Genomic DNA, 15996 nt, shown 5'->3' on the forward strand with positions numbered 1-15996 from the left:
AACTGTAACACAGGGAAACAGGGAATTATGTTTATTTTCTCCCTGTTGGCAAATGTAGTTACAGTCTACTAACCCAAACTGACGATCCTTTTCCCTCTGAAAAGAGATGGAATGAGACCTGAAGCTAGAAAGAAGCATGCCAGATAGCTCTCTGGTTTCCAGTGTCTGCAGGCCTGTTCTCTGGGAGGCCTTGGCTTACCTTCTGTTTGTTAGTAGGATTGACATAAAGGTAACTCAGGACAGTCTTGAGTCCCACTTTGTCATTCAGTTTCTCATAGGTAGTGCCATAGTCTGTTGACCTGTGGGGAGGAGAAAGAAAAGTAGAGATAAAAGGAGATTGTTTTACAAAATGGGGTTTGTGCCTAAGTGGGAAACAGATTCCTGCACCTCTACTTTTGTTTCCAAATCACATGAGTGCTTAAAAGTGTTCTTCAGAGATTAAAAGCCCCATTAATTTTACAAGTGCAATTATACTAATGCATCTGCTCACTACCTGAGCTCACACCACCCTTTGCTCCCTACCTTTTCTCAGACCTACTTTTCTGCCCTTTCTGAATCTGTGTTGGTAAAAAGGAACAGTCACAGACTTTACCACCTACATATTTAAAGTTCTTTGCTTCTACATCCCAATAGGGGAGATATAAGTTCCCCCAGCAGGTCTTCAATTCGGCAATGGAGGATACCACCTTTAAGATGCAGGGAGGATGTTAAAACTTCCGGTCTACCTATTTCTGGCTCTTTCACTGAGGTTGCCAGTAAGAAGACCTTGATCAGGGGAAAGGGACTGCCCTCCTCACCCCTCGAAAAACAAAATTTTGAACACCCCAAGAAATCTCTCTTCCTTCTCCTTAGAAATCCAGAAACCTTCTATTGCCTTTCCATCTCAAAAAAGGATCTGAAGCTCATTCAAATTGGTTTTTATTTCTGGCTTTATTACATATTACTCTACTGTATGCACTCTACATTCTAATCAAATGGCTTACTTGTTATTCCTTATATTCAACATTCCCTCTCCCATTTCTACACCTTTGCATAGGCTGTCTCCTACACCTGGAATGCACTTACCCCTCACAACATTCTCTTAGAATCCCTCACTTTCCTTGAGGGCCTCAGTTCAAGTGCCACATACTGCAAGAAGCCAATCTGGATTCCCTCATATGCTAGTGCCCCCTCCTGCTGGAAATTTTTTTGGTTATTTTGTATTTCTACATCTCTGTATGTGTCATCCTCCCACCCCCAGGATCTGAACTCCTTAACAGCAGGACTGAATAGTTTTCTTTTCCTTTTTTTTTTTTTAATTCAGTTTCATTGCCTCAATGAAAAGCAAAATGTTATGGCACATAGTAGATGTTTAATAAATTTGTGTTAGCAAATGAAACATGAGACTGATAATAAATATCTTAAAATCTTATACTCTTAACTTTGCTAGGTAGGTTTTTATTTAAATAGGGATCAAAGTCTTCAATCAAAGGGATAAGACCGACATTTCAGGTCATCTAAATAGAGTATGTTTTCCAGGGTGGTAGCGCCTTCCAGAGAGCTCCTTGAAATTATACTCAAAGTGAAGCATTGTTCTTCCTAAGGTTAATGCTATCCCTGAAAGTCAGGAACCCCCAGGGGTGTGCTGATAAATGTTTAGCAACTAGCTCTCCAGAATTTTTTACCCATATGGACACACTTTTAAGTTTACTCTATATAATTAACACTTTCTTAAATCTAGACAGTCAATAACACAATAAATCAGTCTTGATTTGTAGCATTTGCTGAATCTCAAGGTGTGAACGCTCACACTGAAAATTTAATAATCAGCTCTTTGGTTCAAGCTGACTCCAGCATACCCTTGGACAACCCAAAATGAACCTGACTCCAAAGCCCCTAATGACCAGATCTCCCAGAGCAAAATGTTTGCCAGCCAAGACTCTTAGGACAATTCCAAGAACAGGCAACAGAATCATCCCCAATGCCTAGTGAACTGCTCAGTTGAGTCGCTTGCTTAGCAAACTGGTTTCTCAAAGAAGGACACTAAAGTTATCTAATTTCTTCTATACAAAGTGAAAACAACAGTAGAAATTGAGCAAAGAACACAATGTTATTTACATACAATGGCAGAAAGTGAATGTATGTGTGTGCACATGTACAGGTGTATATATGTGATATGCCTTCGTGTACATGTATACACATGCATTTTTGCTTTCTCCGTGAAACCATTTGTGTTCTCCATTTTGTTTTCTTTTATTAAAATTGTAACTTTTGCTTTTTTATTTAGCTTAAGTATAATGAATTTCAATCTAGCTTTTCATTTTTTAGTAAGTATGTTCTTATATTTTAGGCACATTTCTCATAAGATACATATTATTGTATTGTCTTTTCTAATTCACCTTTCTTCCTTTTATAGCTTAATTCATTCCCTTAAGTCTCAAGGTAACAACTGTTAAGTTGATATTTCCTCCACTGTATTCTGTTACATAGTTTTGGTCAACATAAGGTACAGAATAACTTGTTTCAGTAGAATCACTCCAATCCTAGACTCTATATGCATACATAAGCACAGAGACAATACAGCACAACCTTCCCCCAATCCCACATCATATAGATCCTGAAATGCTGCTTTTGCTAATTAATCTAGTCTGACCTTTTCTGACTTTTTTCTAGATACATATAGGAACCTATTTTAGGAATTACCCTATCATTCTCCCAACAATGCTGTTAGCTTATTATTTGTATTTAGCACCCAGATTCAGTGTACAATAATTCTCTATTGAACACTTCTCATGCTCCCTTCCTCCTCAAGGGCATTTATATTTGTGTATTTCCTTATCTGGGTTTACTTTTCACCACCCCTCCATTCCCAATTTTTAGTAATCCTTTTTTCAGTGTTCCCTTTTAAAAGGCGCAAGTTTTAAAATATAATAGGCTATTTCTTGCAACAAGGAAATAATACATCACATTCATCCTTTGTCTTGAACTCTTGTTTACCTTGTTAAAATTCTCTTGTTCAGAGCTACATTCTTTTGCCAAGTTTGAAAATCTTTAGCTGCATTCAAATGTTTTATCATAAAGGAAGAGGCTTAATAATCAGTATTTCAGTGAAGGCCAATTTTCCTTGCTTTTTTTTGGTAAATTGAAGTCTAGTCTCTCCATTAAATTGTAATTCTTAATGAGAAGTCCTTCAGGATATAAAATGGAATTAATTTTTGAGGTGCAGTTTGATTTTTCCTGACAACTTCTAAAGATTTCATCTTTGCCACTGTAGCTTTGAAATTTAACAAGTACATTTCTGGGTGTGTTAAATTTTAAAATTCCTTCTTTTGTTGACTTTGCATGAATTCTACCTCTATGTAATTTGCCTTTGGTTTGTAATATTTCCAGGTAATGTTTATGTATGATTTACTAAAATGTAGAGTTGCTTAAAAATAATTTGAGAGGAGACAAATTCTTAATTTGTCTTGATGAACTCTGTCTTCTAATTCAGTTATTGTAGATCTTGAATCTTCTAGACAAGTTATTTTAAAATTTTGTTCTTGTATTAGTTCTTCACTTTTGTCTTCATAGAATTACAGACTTTATATTTAGAAGTGAAAGAGTTCTTTATGGTCACCTATTCCAAACCCAACATTTTATAGAAAAATAAACTGAAGCCGAGAGGTTAATGGACTTTCTAAGTAAGTTAAGTATTAAATAGCAGAGTCAGGATTTGCATTTAGGTATTCTGACTCTAAATCCAACACTTTCCTTTATATCACACTGCATTTTACCAAAGATACTTTATCCTCAGTGTAACCCCTGATTTGTTAAGATTTCCTATTGACTGTTATCAGCTGTGGAATTAAATGTTTGCCATAGTTCCTAATTTTATTTTTCATTTTTTAAATGCCAAGTCTTCCCTATTTCCCTTAGTGAGCTTATTAACCACTTTAAAGTATCTTGTGGTAGATCCACTTTCATTTTTGAGGTGAGAAAACATTTTCTTATTGAAATGTTCTTTCTTTATTGAGTTCTGTCTTCACTTTTCTGTTTTTTCAAATTTTTGCAAGTGATATTTTATTTTTTCCAATTGCATGCAAAGATAGTTTTCAATATTTTTTTAATGAGATTTTGAGTTTCAAATTTTTTCTCCCTCCTTCTCTCCCATTCTCCCTCCCCAAGATGATATAGGTTATACATGTGAAATCATGAAAACATATTTCCACATTAGTCATGTTGTGAAAGAAGAAACAGAAAAAAAAAGGAAAAGCTACAAATGACAACAACAAAAGTGAAAATGATGTGCTTCAATCTGCATTCAGTCTCCACAGTTCTTTCTTTGGATGTGGACAGCATTTTCCATCATGAGTCTTTTGGACTTGTCTTGGATCACTGTATTGCTGGGAAGAGCTAAGTCAATCATAGTTGATCATCACACAATGGTGCTATAACTGTGTATAATGTTCTCCTGGTTCTGCTCACTTCACTCAGTATCAGTTCATGTAAGTCTTTCCAGGATTTTCTGAAATCTGCCTGCTTATCAATTCCTATAGCAAAATAGTATTCCATTACATGCATATACCACAACTTGTTTACCATTTCCCAACTGAGGGGCATTACCTCAGTTTCCAACTCTGCCACCACAAAAACCAGCTATATTTTTATGCATGTGGGTCCTTTTCCCTTTTTTATCATCTCTTTGGGATACAGACCTAGTAATAGTATCGTTGGATCAAAGGGTATGCACAGTTTGGTGGCCCTTTGGGCAAAGTTCCAAATTGCTCTCCAGAATGGTTGGATCAGTCCACAACTCCACCAACAATGCATTAGTGTTCCAATTTTCCCACATCTTCTCCAACATTTATCATTTTCCTTTTCTGTCATATTAGCCAATCTGAAAGGTGTGAGGTGGTACCTCAGAGTACTTTTAATTTGCATTTCTCTAATCAATAGTGATTTAGAGTATTTTTTTCATATGACTATAGATAGATTAAATTTCTTCATCTGAAAACTGCGTGTTCATATCTTTTGACCATTTATCAATTGGGAAATGAATTATATTTTTATAAATTTGACTCAGTTCTCTATATATTTGAGAAATGAGGCCTTCATCAGAGACACTGGCTGTAAAAATTGTTTCCCAGCTTTTTGATTTCCTTCTAATTTTGGTTGCATTGGTTTTGTTTGTGCAAACCCTTTTTAATTTAATATAATCAAAATTATCCATTTTGCATTTCATGATGCTCTCTATCTCTTGTTTGGTCATAAATTCTTCCCATCTCCATAGATCTGACAGGTAAACTATTTCTTGCTCTCTTTAATTTGCATATTATATCACCCTTTATATATAAATCATGTATCCATTTTGACCTTATCTTGTTATACAGTGTGAGATGTTGGTCTATGCCTAGTTTCTGCCAAACTATTTTCCAATTTTCCCAAATATTGAATTCTTATCCCAGAAGCTGGCATCTTTGGATTTCTCAAACAGTAGATTACTATAGTCATTTCCTATTGTGTCTTATGTACCTAATCCATTTCACTGATCAACCACATTATTTCTTAGCCAGTACCAAATAGTTTTGATAACTGCTTCTTTATAATATAATTTTAGATCTAGTAATGGCTAGGCCACCTTCCTTTGCATGTTTTTTCATTAATTCCCTTAATATTCTTGACCTTTTGTTTTTCCAGATGAATTTTATTATTTTTTCTAGCTCTATAAAATAATTCTTGAGTAGTTTGATTGGCATGGCACTGAATAAGTAAATTAATTTAGGTAGACTTGTCATTTTTATTATATTATCTTGGCCTACCCATGAGCAATTGATATTTTTCCAATTGCTTATATCTGACTTTATTTGTATGAAAAGTGTTTTGCAATTGTGTTCATATAGTTCCAGATTTTGTCTTAGCAAGAAGACTCCCAAATATTTTATATAGCCTACAGTTATTTTAAATGGAACGTCTCTTTCTATTTCTTGGTGCCGAGCTTTGTTCATTGTATATGGAAATGCTGATGATTTACATGGGTTTATTTTATATCTCTGCTAAAGTTGTTAATTATTTCAAGTCGTTTTTTAGTTGATTTCCGAAGATTCTCTAAGTATACCATCATATCATCTGCAAAGGAGATAGTTTTGTTTCCTCATTGCCTGCTCCAGTTCCTTCCATTTATTTTGCTTCTCTTATTGTTAAAGTTAACATTTCGAGTAAAATATTGAATGATAGTGATGATAATGGGCATCATTGCTTCACCTCTAATCTTACTGGAAAGGCTTCTAGGTTATCCCCATTACACAAAATGCTTGCTGATGTTTTAGATAGATACTACTTAATCATATAAAGAAAGCTGCATTTATTCCGATGCTCTCTACTGTTTTTTTAATTGGAATGGGTGCTGTATTTTGTCAAAAGCTTTTTCTGTATATATTGAGATAATCATATGATTTCTACTGTTTTTATTGATATGGTCAATTATGCTAATAGTTTTCCTAATATTGAACAAGCTGTAGATTCCTGGTATAAATGCCACCTGGCCATAGTGTGTTATCCTGGTGACAAATTGCTATAATCTCTTTGCTAATATTTCATTTAAAATTTTTCACCAATATTCATTAAGGAAATTATCATTTTCTTTTCCTATTTTGATTCTTCCTAGTTTAGGTATCAGCACCATATTTGTGTCATAAAAGGAATTTGGTAGGACTCCTTCTTCATCTATTTTTCCAAATACTTTATATAGTATTGGAATTAATTGTTCTTTAAATATTTGGTAGAATTCACTTGTAAATCCATCTGGCCCTGGAGGTTTTTTCTTAGGGAGTTCATTGATGGCATATTCAATAACGTTTTTTCTAAAATGGGGTTAAGCATTTTACTTCCTCTCTTGTTAATCTGAGCAATTTATATTTTTGTAAATATTCATCCATTTCACTTAGATAATGAGATTTATTGGCATACAATTGGGCAAAATAACTCCCAATTGTTGTTTTAATTTCCTCTTCATCAGTGGCGAGTTCACCCTTTCATTTTTGATACTCGTAATTTAGTTTTCTTCTTTTAAAAAAATCAAATTAACCAAAGGTTCATTTATTTTGTTGGTTTTCCCCCACAAAACTGGCTCTTAGTTTTATTAGTTCGAGTTTTCTTACTTTCAATTTTATTAATCTCACTTTTGATTTTCAGAATTTTTAATTTAGCATTCAATTGGAGATATTTAATTTGTTCTTTTTCTACCTTTTTAAATTGCATTCCCAATACATTAAGCTGCTCTTTCTCTATTTTATTTACATAAGCATTTGAGATATAAAATTTCCCCTAAGTACTACTTTGGATGCATCCCATAAATTTTGGTATTATCTCATTACTGTCATTCTCTTTGATGACATTATTATTTCTATGATTTCTTGCTTGGCCAATTCATTCTTGAGGATTATTTTGCTTCCAATTAATTTTTGGTCTATCTTTCCATAACTCTTTATTACATGTAATTATTATTGCATCATGATCTGAAAAGGATGCACTTAATTATTTATGCATTTGGTTGTGAGGTTTTTTATGCCATAATACATGGTCAATTTTTGTGTAGGCACCACGTGTTGCTGAGAAAAGGCATATTACTTTCTATCCCCATCCATTTAACTCCAGAAGTCTATCATATCTAACTTTTCTAAAATTTTATTTCTCTCCTTAACTTCTTTCTTGTTTATTTTGTGGTTAAATTTATCTAGTTCTGAGAGAGGGAGGTTGAGGTCCCCCACTAGTACAGTTTTACTGTCTATTTCTTACTGTAACTCACTTAACTTCTCTAAGAATTTGGATGCTCTACCTCTTGGTGCATATGTTTAGTATTGATATTACTTCACTGTCTATGGTACCTTTTAGCAAGCTATGGTTTCCTTCCTTGACTCTTCTAATTAAATCTATTTTTACTTTTGCTTTCTCTGAGATCAGGATTGCTACTTCTGCTTTATTTTTTACTTCAGCTGAAGCATGATATATTCTGCTTCAGACTTTACCTTTACTCTGTGTTTGTGTCTCTGTTTTAAATGTTTTTTTTGGTAAACAACATATTGCAATGTTCTGTTTTTCAATCCACTCTGCTATCCACTTCTGTTTTATGGGAGAGTTCATTCCATTCATATTCACAGTTATGATGGCTATGTATTGCCCTCTATTCTATTTTCCCCATTTATACTTTTCTCTCTCTCTCCTTTCACTCTATCCCTCCTCACCAGTGTTTTGTTTCTGACCACCACTTCCCTCAATCTGCCCTCCCTTCTACCAGTCCTCTTGTTTTCTTTTCCCCTTCCCCTCCTACTTCTTTATAGGATCAGATCAATTTCTTTACCCAATTGAATGTGTGTTATTCCCTCTTTGAGCACAAACCAATGAGAGTAACATTCACACAATGCTCACCCCTCTTTTCTTTCCCTCTACTGTAATAAATCTTTTATGCCTCTTCATGTGACACAATTTAACCCATTCTGCCTCCCCTTTCCTCTTCTTCCAGTAAAATCTGTTTTTACTCCTTAGTTGTTTTTTTTAACATCATAACCCTCTGTCTATGTATTTACCTTCTAAGTGTCCTAATAAGAGATACAGTTCTTGAGAGTTACAAGTATCATCTTCCCACGTGGAGATATAAACAGTTTAACCTTATTGAATAACATGCTGCTCTTTTTTCTTTCCTGTTTACCATTTTATGCTTCTCTTGAGTCTTGTATTTGGAGACTGAATTTTTTCATCCAGCTCTGGTCTTTTCTTTTATTCTTTTTTAAATTTATTTTATTAATTTATTTTGATTTATCAACAATCGCTTCCATATGCTTTTGACTTTAAAATTTTTCTCCCCCTTCCTCATAAGTGAAGTCATAAGTAAAAATTAAAACCAATAGGAGGAACCATCAGAAAGAGGAAACAAAACTCAACAGAATAGGAAAAAAAAAGATAGCGATTCAACTCCCATAGTTCTTTCATTGAATGTGAATAGCATTCTCCATCACTGTGCCTCTGGAGATGTCCTATATCCTTGTATTGCTGAGAAGGGTTAAGTTTATCAATATTAGTCATCGCACAATGTGGTTGTTACTGTGTACAACGTTCTTTTGGTTCCGCTCACTTCACTCAGAGGATTATGGTTTTTAATCCATTCTGCTATCCGCTTCCATTTTGTGGGAGAGTTCATCCCATTCACATTCACAGTTATGATTACTATCTGTGTCTTTTTCTCCATCCTTTCCTCCCCCGTTTATATTTTTCTTTCTCTTTTCTCCTTTCCCCCCCACTAGTGCCTTGCTTTTGACCACCACCTCCTTCAGTCTCTCCTCCCTTCTATTACCCCTTTCCCTTTTCTTCCCCTTTACCCTTACTGCTTCTTCCCTCCCTTCTAACCCCCCTCCCTTTTCTTTCCCCTTTTCCCTCCTACTGCCTATAGGGCAAGTTAGATTTCTATACCTAACTGATTATGTTATTCCCTTCTTGAGCCAAATCTGATGAGAGTAAGGTTCAAACAATGCTCACCCCCCTCCCTTCTTTCCCTCTGCTGTAATAGGATTTTCTGTCTTTTCCTGTAATGTAATTTACCCTTGTCTGCCTCCTCCTTTCTCAGTACATTTTCTATTATCAGACTAATCCACTTACTTGGATCCATTTAACCCACTTGATTAGATTTTCTTTTTTATCATTGCATCAAAGTCAACTAATATCCACCCCCTTTTTGTATACTCCTTTAACATGGTGTAATAACAATACAGTCCTCAAGAGTTGCTAATGTCATCTTCCCTTGTAGCGATGTAAACAGTCTGCCCTTATTAACAACATTTTTTATCTTTCTGTCCCATTTACCTTTTTATGTCTTTCTTGAATCTTGCTTGAAGATCAAATTTTTTGTTGAGCTCTGGTCTTTTTATCAGGAAGGTTTGGAAGTCCCCTATTTCGTTGCATATCCATCTCCTTCCTTGAAAACTTATGCTCATTTTTGCAGGGTAGTTGATCCTTGGCTGCAATCCAAGCTCCTTTGCCTTACAGAATATCATGTTCCACGCCCTGCGGTCTTTTAATGTAGAAGCTGCAAGGTCCTGTGTAATCCTGACTGTGGTTCCATGATATTTAAATTGTTTCTTTCTGGCTGCTTGCAGCACCTTCTCTTTCATCTGGTAATTTTGGAATTTTGCTATTATATTCCTTGGCGTTGTCAATTTGGGATCTCTTTCAGGTGGTGAGCGGTGGATTCTTTCTATGGTTATTTTACCTTCTGGTTCTAGGACTTCTGGGCAGTTTTCCTTTATGATTTCCTGAAAGATACTGTCCAGGCTCTTTTTTTCATCATGATTTTCAGGTAGTCCAATGATTTTTAAATTGTCTCTCCTGATCGATTTTCCAGGTCGGTTGTTTTACCATGAGGTATTTTACGTTTTCATCTATTTTTTCATTTTTTTTTGTTTCTGTTTGACTGATTCTTGCTCTCTCATAGAGTCATTAGTTTCCATTTGTCCAATTCTAGTTTTTAACAGATTGTTTTCTTCTGTTAGTTTTTGTACTTCCTTCTTCAATTGGCCAATTGTATTTTTAGGGACTTGTTTTCTTCAGTGTACTTTTTTTCCAATTGGCCAATTGTATTTTTTAAGGACTCTTCTACCTCTCTCATTTGACTTTTAAAATCCTTCTTGAGCTCTTCTAAGAAGGCTTTTTGGGCTTCAGACCAGTTCATATTCCCTTTTGATGTTGCAGATGTGGGTTTGTTGACAATGTTGTCCTCTTCAGAATTTCTGTCTTGATCTTCACTCTTCTCATAATATGAATCTATGGTATGTTTCTTTTTACTCATGGTTTCTTTATTCCCTGGCCTTTAAAGAGATTGAGCTCTCCTGCTGGGGAACAGAGGGCACTGACCCAAGCTTCTTGTGTTGGGAGCCTAGGTCTTGGTCACTGGCTTTGTGTGCTGGGGCCTCTTATGTTGGCAATTGGAGGCTGTAGGTTCTGGCAGCTTACCTCGTGTTGGGCTGGAATCAGCAAGGCTGGAACTTTCAGGCAATTCTAGGTTGCCTGCTTTTCCTTTCCTTTAGCTTTCTTCAGCTCCTTTTAGATGGGTGCTGCAGGGTGTTTATCTGCCTGGGGCCCTTGCAATGCTGCCTCCCTTGTTTCTGCTAATGCACTGGGAGATTCCTTTGTGGTAGAGTGCTGAGGCACCTGGTGGTTTTCTGAGCTGGTTTCCACTGGTTCCCCTGCCCTCACTGAGGCACTAGGAGGTCCAGGTGTTGGTGTTTGCCTGCTCTACCACCTGGGCTTCAGGATCTCCTCCTGGTTGACAGTTGGAGGCTGTAGGGTTCTAACAGCTTACCTGGTGTTGGGTTGGAATCAGCAAGGCTGGGACTTTAGGAAGACTCTAGGTTGCTTTCTTCAGCTCCTTTCAGATGAATGCTGCAGGGTGCTTATCTGCCTGGGGCCCTTTGTAATGCTGCTTTCCTTATTTTTGCTGAGGCACTGAGAGAACCATTTGCTGGGCTGCTGCACTGCTGTTTCCCCATCTTTCTTTCTAGTTCAGCTGTTCCAGGATTTGTTTGTTTGTTTTTTCTGGGGTGATATTTTCTGGGTTTTCAGAGGTTGATAGGGGATGGTGACAGTGACTACCTTTTTACTCTGCCATCTTGGCTCTCAGAAGTGGAAGTCAGCACTGGTCTTTTCATCCAGAAAGTTTGAAGTCCTCTATTTCCTTGAATATCCATCCTTTCCCCTGAAAGATTATGTTCAGTTTTGCTGGGTAGTTGATTCTTGGTTGCAATCCAAGTTCCTGCGCCTTCTGGAATACTGTATGCCAATGACTTCAGGATCCTTTAATGTAGAAGCTGCTGGGTCCTATGTAATCCTGACTATGGCTCCTTGATATTTGAATTGTTTATTTCTGGCTGCTTGAAGTATTTTCTCCTTGACCTGACAGTTCTGAAATTTGGCTACAATATTCCTTGGAGTTTTCATTTTGGGATCAGTTTCAGGAAGTGATCTGTGGATTATTTCAATGACTATTTTACCCTCTGGTTCTAGGATATCAGGGCAGTTTTCCTTGGTAATTTCTGAAAGATGCTGTCCAGGCTCTTTATTTTTATCATGGTTTTCAGATAGTCCAATAATTCTTAAATTATCTCTCCTGGTTCTATTTTCCAGGTCAGTTGTTTTTCCAATGAAGTATTTCACATTTTCTTCTATTTTTTCATTCTTTTGATTTTGTTTGACTGATCCTTCATGTCTCATAGAGTCATTAGCTTCCACTTGCCCAATTCTAATTTTTAACACATCATTTTCTTCAGTTAACTTTTATACTTCCTTTTACACTTGGCCTATTCTACTTTTATTTTTTTACATTTTTTTGTGAGGCAATTGGGGTTAAGTCACTTGCCCAGAGTCACATAGGTAGTGAGTGGTATGTGTCTGAGACCAGATTTGAACTTAGGTCCTCTTGACTCCTGGGCTGGTGCTCTAGCCACTGTGCCACCTAGCTGCCTCCTGGCCTTTTCTACTTTTAAAGGAGTTGTTTTCTTTAGTCAATTATTGTGCTTTCTTTTCTAAGCTGTTGACTCTTTTTCATACTTCTCTTGCATAACTCTCATTTCTTTTCCCAATTTTTCTTCTACCTCTCTTCTTTGATTTTTAAAATCGTTTTTGAGCTCTTCCAAGAGGACTTTTAGGGGTGAAACCAATTCATATTACCTTTCAAGGCTTCACATGTAGGCATTTTGACATTATTGTCCTCTTCTGAGTTTGTGTTTTATCTTCCCTGTCACCATAGTACTTTTCTATGGTCAGAGATCTTTTTTTTTTTTTTTGCCTCATTTTTACAAGTTGAACTCTGCTAAGGTACAGGGGCACTGTCCCAAGCTTCTTGCACTGGAGGGCCAGGGGTCTAGTCACTAGCTTTCTGCACCAGGGCCTCTGGTGCTGCCAGTTTGCCCACTGTACTGGGGTGGCCTGGCTTACTCATATCTGTTGAGCCCTGGGTTCTGGGGCTAGTTTTCCTGCTGCTCTGGGGCTGAAGACCTCACAGCCGATCTGCTATGTCACTGATCTGCTGAGCAAGGGCCATGGGGCCTCAGTTGTTGATCTGTGCTGTGACTAAGAGCCTCCTGCTGGCTTGGCCAAACACCACCTGTGCTGGGCTGTGCTTCCCTTTTACCCAAGTGAGACAGAACCTTTTTTGAAGTCCTTCTAAGTTATCTTTGGCTGGAAAATTGTTTCCCTCTGTCTTTCTTGTGGATTCTGTTGCTCCAGAATTCTTTTAGTGGCTTGACTTAATATTGTTTCTAAGGGAAACTAGGGAGAGCTCAGGCAACTCCATGGCTTTACTCTGCCATCTTGGCTCCCCTCTAACATTTTGTCTCCTTTTCCCCTGCCCCAGAGAGATTCAGAGACATCTTCCTGTCGTTGTACATAATGTTCCAAAAAGGCCCTACAATAATATTGGATATTAAGACACCTTGGGCAGCTAGGTGGCACAATGGATAGAGTGCTGGGCCTGGAGTCAGGAAGACTCACCCTCCTGAGTTCAAATGTGGAGTCAGACACTTATTAGTGTGTGAGCTTGGTTAAAGCATTTAACCTTGTTTGCCTCAGTTCTTCATCTGTAAAAAATGAGCTGGAGAAGGAAATGGCAAACCATTCCAGAATCTTTGCTAAGAAAACCTCAAGAGGGGTCATGAAGAGTCAGATATGACTGAAAAACAATACAACCACATTGGGATACTATGGCTTGAGAAGAAGTGGCATGCAGGTGCTACTTTTATAATGTATGAGAAAAATGCAGTGGACAGCTTGGTATTATGGGTATAGTGGACAGAAGTGGACTTGGAGTCAGCTGAGATAGGTATTCACTATTTTCAATAGCAATTGACCAAGTATCTACTGTAAAGTCACTTCTCCATTCTGAGTACCAGTTTCCCCATGACTAAATTGGTTATAGCTATACTACCTAAGTCAAAGTGTTGTCATAAATATCAAATCAAATAACTGAACAAGCATTTGTTAAGTACCTATTATATGCCAGACACTGTGGTTTCTGTTATTATATCACAAGAACCTACCACATAATTCTGAGATAATATATGTAAAGCACTTTGTATGCCTCAATTGACAAGCATTTTTAAAGTAACTAGAATGTGCCAGGCACCATGCTGAGTGCTAGGAATAGAAAGACAAAAATGAAAGTCCTCACTCTCAAAGACATTATTTCCTAATAGAGGAAACAGCATGCACATGACAGCCCCATCCTCACAGCATGTGCAGTAAGCTCTGGCTGCTGTTGGCCCATGGAGAAAAGGCAGGAGAGCCTGCTTCTTGACTTCCATGATGACCTATGATAGAATGGGTCTGATCTTCACTTCAAATAATGTATAGCTATTCTAATTGTTTCTAGCCCCTTTAATACTTGAAGAACATAGAACATTTCAACTGGCTGCCAAGCCAAAACTGAGAATATGTCCCAAAGGCATTAACTGGACAAGGCACCTTCTCTTTCTATCCTGGCTGTGCTAAAGTGAGAAAGCAAGGACTGTGGCAAGCCCCTGGTAGGGAAAGAGGCCTCTTGCCTTTATCTCCTAACTAGGGCCACTATTTGACCCATGGTCATGCTGTTGCTTTCACCTTCATTTTCTCCACTCTTAAGTAAAGGAGTATTAGACATGAACTGATCTTGTGAACTTTGAAAGGCTGGGAAAGTAAGCTACCAAAAGTCCAGAAATAGTAGTCCAGGACAGAATTTATTTCCAGCCAAGGCACCAGCACAGATCCAATGAAAGGGAAACAAGTCTATCTATGATAGAGGCTCTACCTGCTCCAGCTTGGGTCCTTCCCACTTTCTGGTTACATACAATACCATCACAAATGATGAATAATAAGTAAACCCATTTATCCAAACAAAGCAGCAAACAGAAATTGGAGAAGTTTACAGCTTAACATATACTAGAAAATACACACGGATGAATTAGCTCTTCAGCCAGAAAGTGAGATAACCCCCTGGCTCAACCTAAGAGAGGACCCAATTTCACCTAAGCAGGTCCATTCTAGTAGTCTCCAGGGAGGCAAAATGGCAATCAGGACAATGCTCAGAAGTTATGTCTGTTGCTTCTTTCTCTGTGTGTCTGTTCTATAGACTCTGTGGAACCAAATCAGAAAGTGTCTTATGCTGGTACGTGGCCTCAAGTCATTGTGTTCAGAATTCTCTGCCAATCTAGAGTCATGTCTTTCTGGAAGCAGGCTCCCCAGCTGCTTTCAAATGGGTTGGCAATAGGCAGAGTACATTGTGCATGCCCTGAGGATAGTGTTCCCATTGGCTAGGGCCCCATTACATAAGTATATAGAGAATATATGCAAAATGAATATAAGCTACTTTTGAGTATTATTATAGGAAGATTTTATATAGTAGAGATAAAGACTAAATGCTTTCATTCATTTTTCTGAGTGAAGAGTAGAGGATCAGACATTGAGTTGTGTGGCACCCATTATGAGAATATCAAGTAATGCATAGAAGGAGTAGTAATGGACTTGAGTCTCCTCCTCTGCATAATAATTGTGATTTGTGGGATGTTTAGAATGATGGTGGATGTCCACATTTCTCATGTGGACCCATGTAGGGAGTAAACAATGATGCACTGTAATATCAGAATGAGGCTGATGCTGTTTATGGGAAATTTATGAGCTGCTATTCACACAGAAAGATATCTCCATGAATATCAAAATTACCAAGAAACTTAACAGTTCCACTCTCCTTCCTCCTTGGTGGGTGGTAACAGTGCAATATGGATGTAGGCTGTAATTTCATTGTTTGAAGGAACTCTCAATGAAAAATCTTCTACAAATGCATATGGATAGCTTGTTTACAGCTTATGGGTTCTCTGGGGCATTGAAAGTTTAAGTGATTTGCCAAGGACCTTTAAATATGGCACCTGATACAGCCAGAATGCATCAGAATTGGACCTTGAATTTCGGTCTTCTTGACCCACCAAGGCCAGTTCATTATCCACTGGGTCATGATTTCCTTGC

General features: G+C 37.3%; 1 protein-coding gene across 1 annotated transcript in view; it reads right to left on the reverse strand.

The window, feature by feature from the left end:
- SORCS3 (sortilin related VPS10 domain containing receptor 3) overlaps nucleotides 1-15996 on the reverse strand; it is a 670210-nt gene that overhangs the window by 367015 nt on the left and 287199 nt on the right. The window contains exon 3 of the mRNA XM_020987979.2: nucleotides 200-299. Within this exon, the coding sequence (XP_020843638.1) occupies nucleotides 200-299 (100 nt within the window). The remainder of the gene's footprint in view (nucleotides 1-199; nucleotides 300-15996) is intronic.

This window comes from Phascolarctos cinereus, unplaced genomic scaffold (genome assembly GCF_003287225.1).
Source record: "Phascolarctos cinereus isolate Bilbo 61053 unplaced genomic scaffold, phaCin_HiC Scaffold_3;HRSCAF=262, whole genome shotgun sequence".
In the NCBI taxonomy this organism is placed as follows: Eukaryota; Metazoa; Chordata; class Mammalia; order Diprotodontia; family Phascolarctidae; genus Phascolarctos; species Phascolarctos cinereus.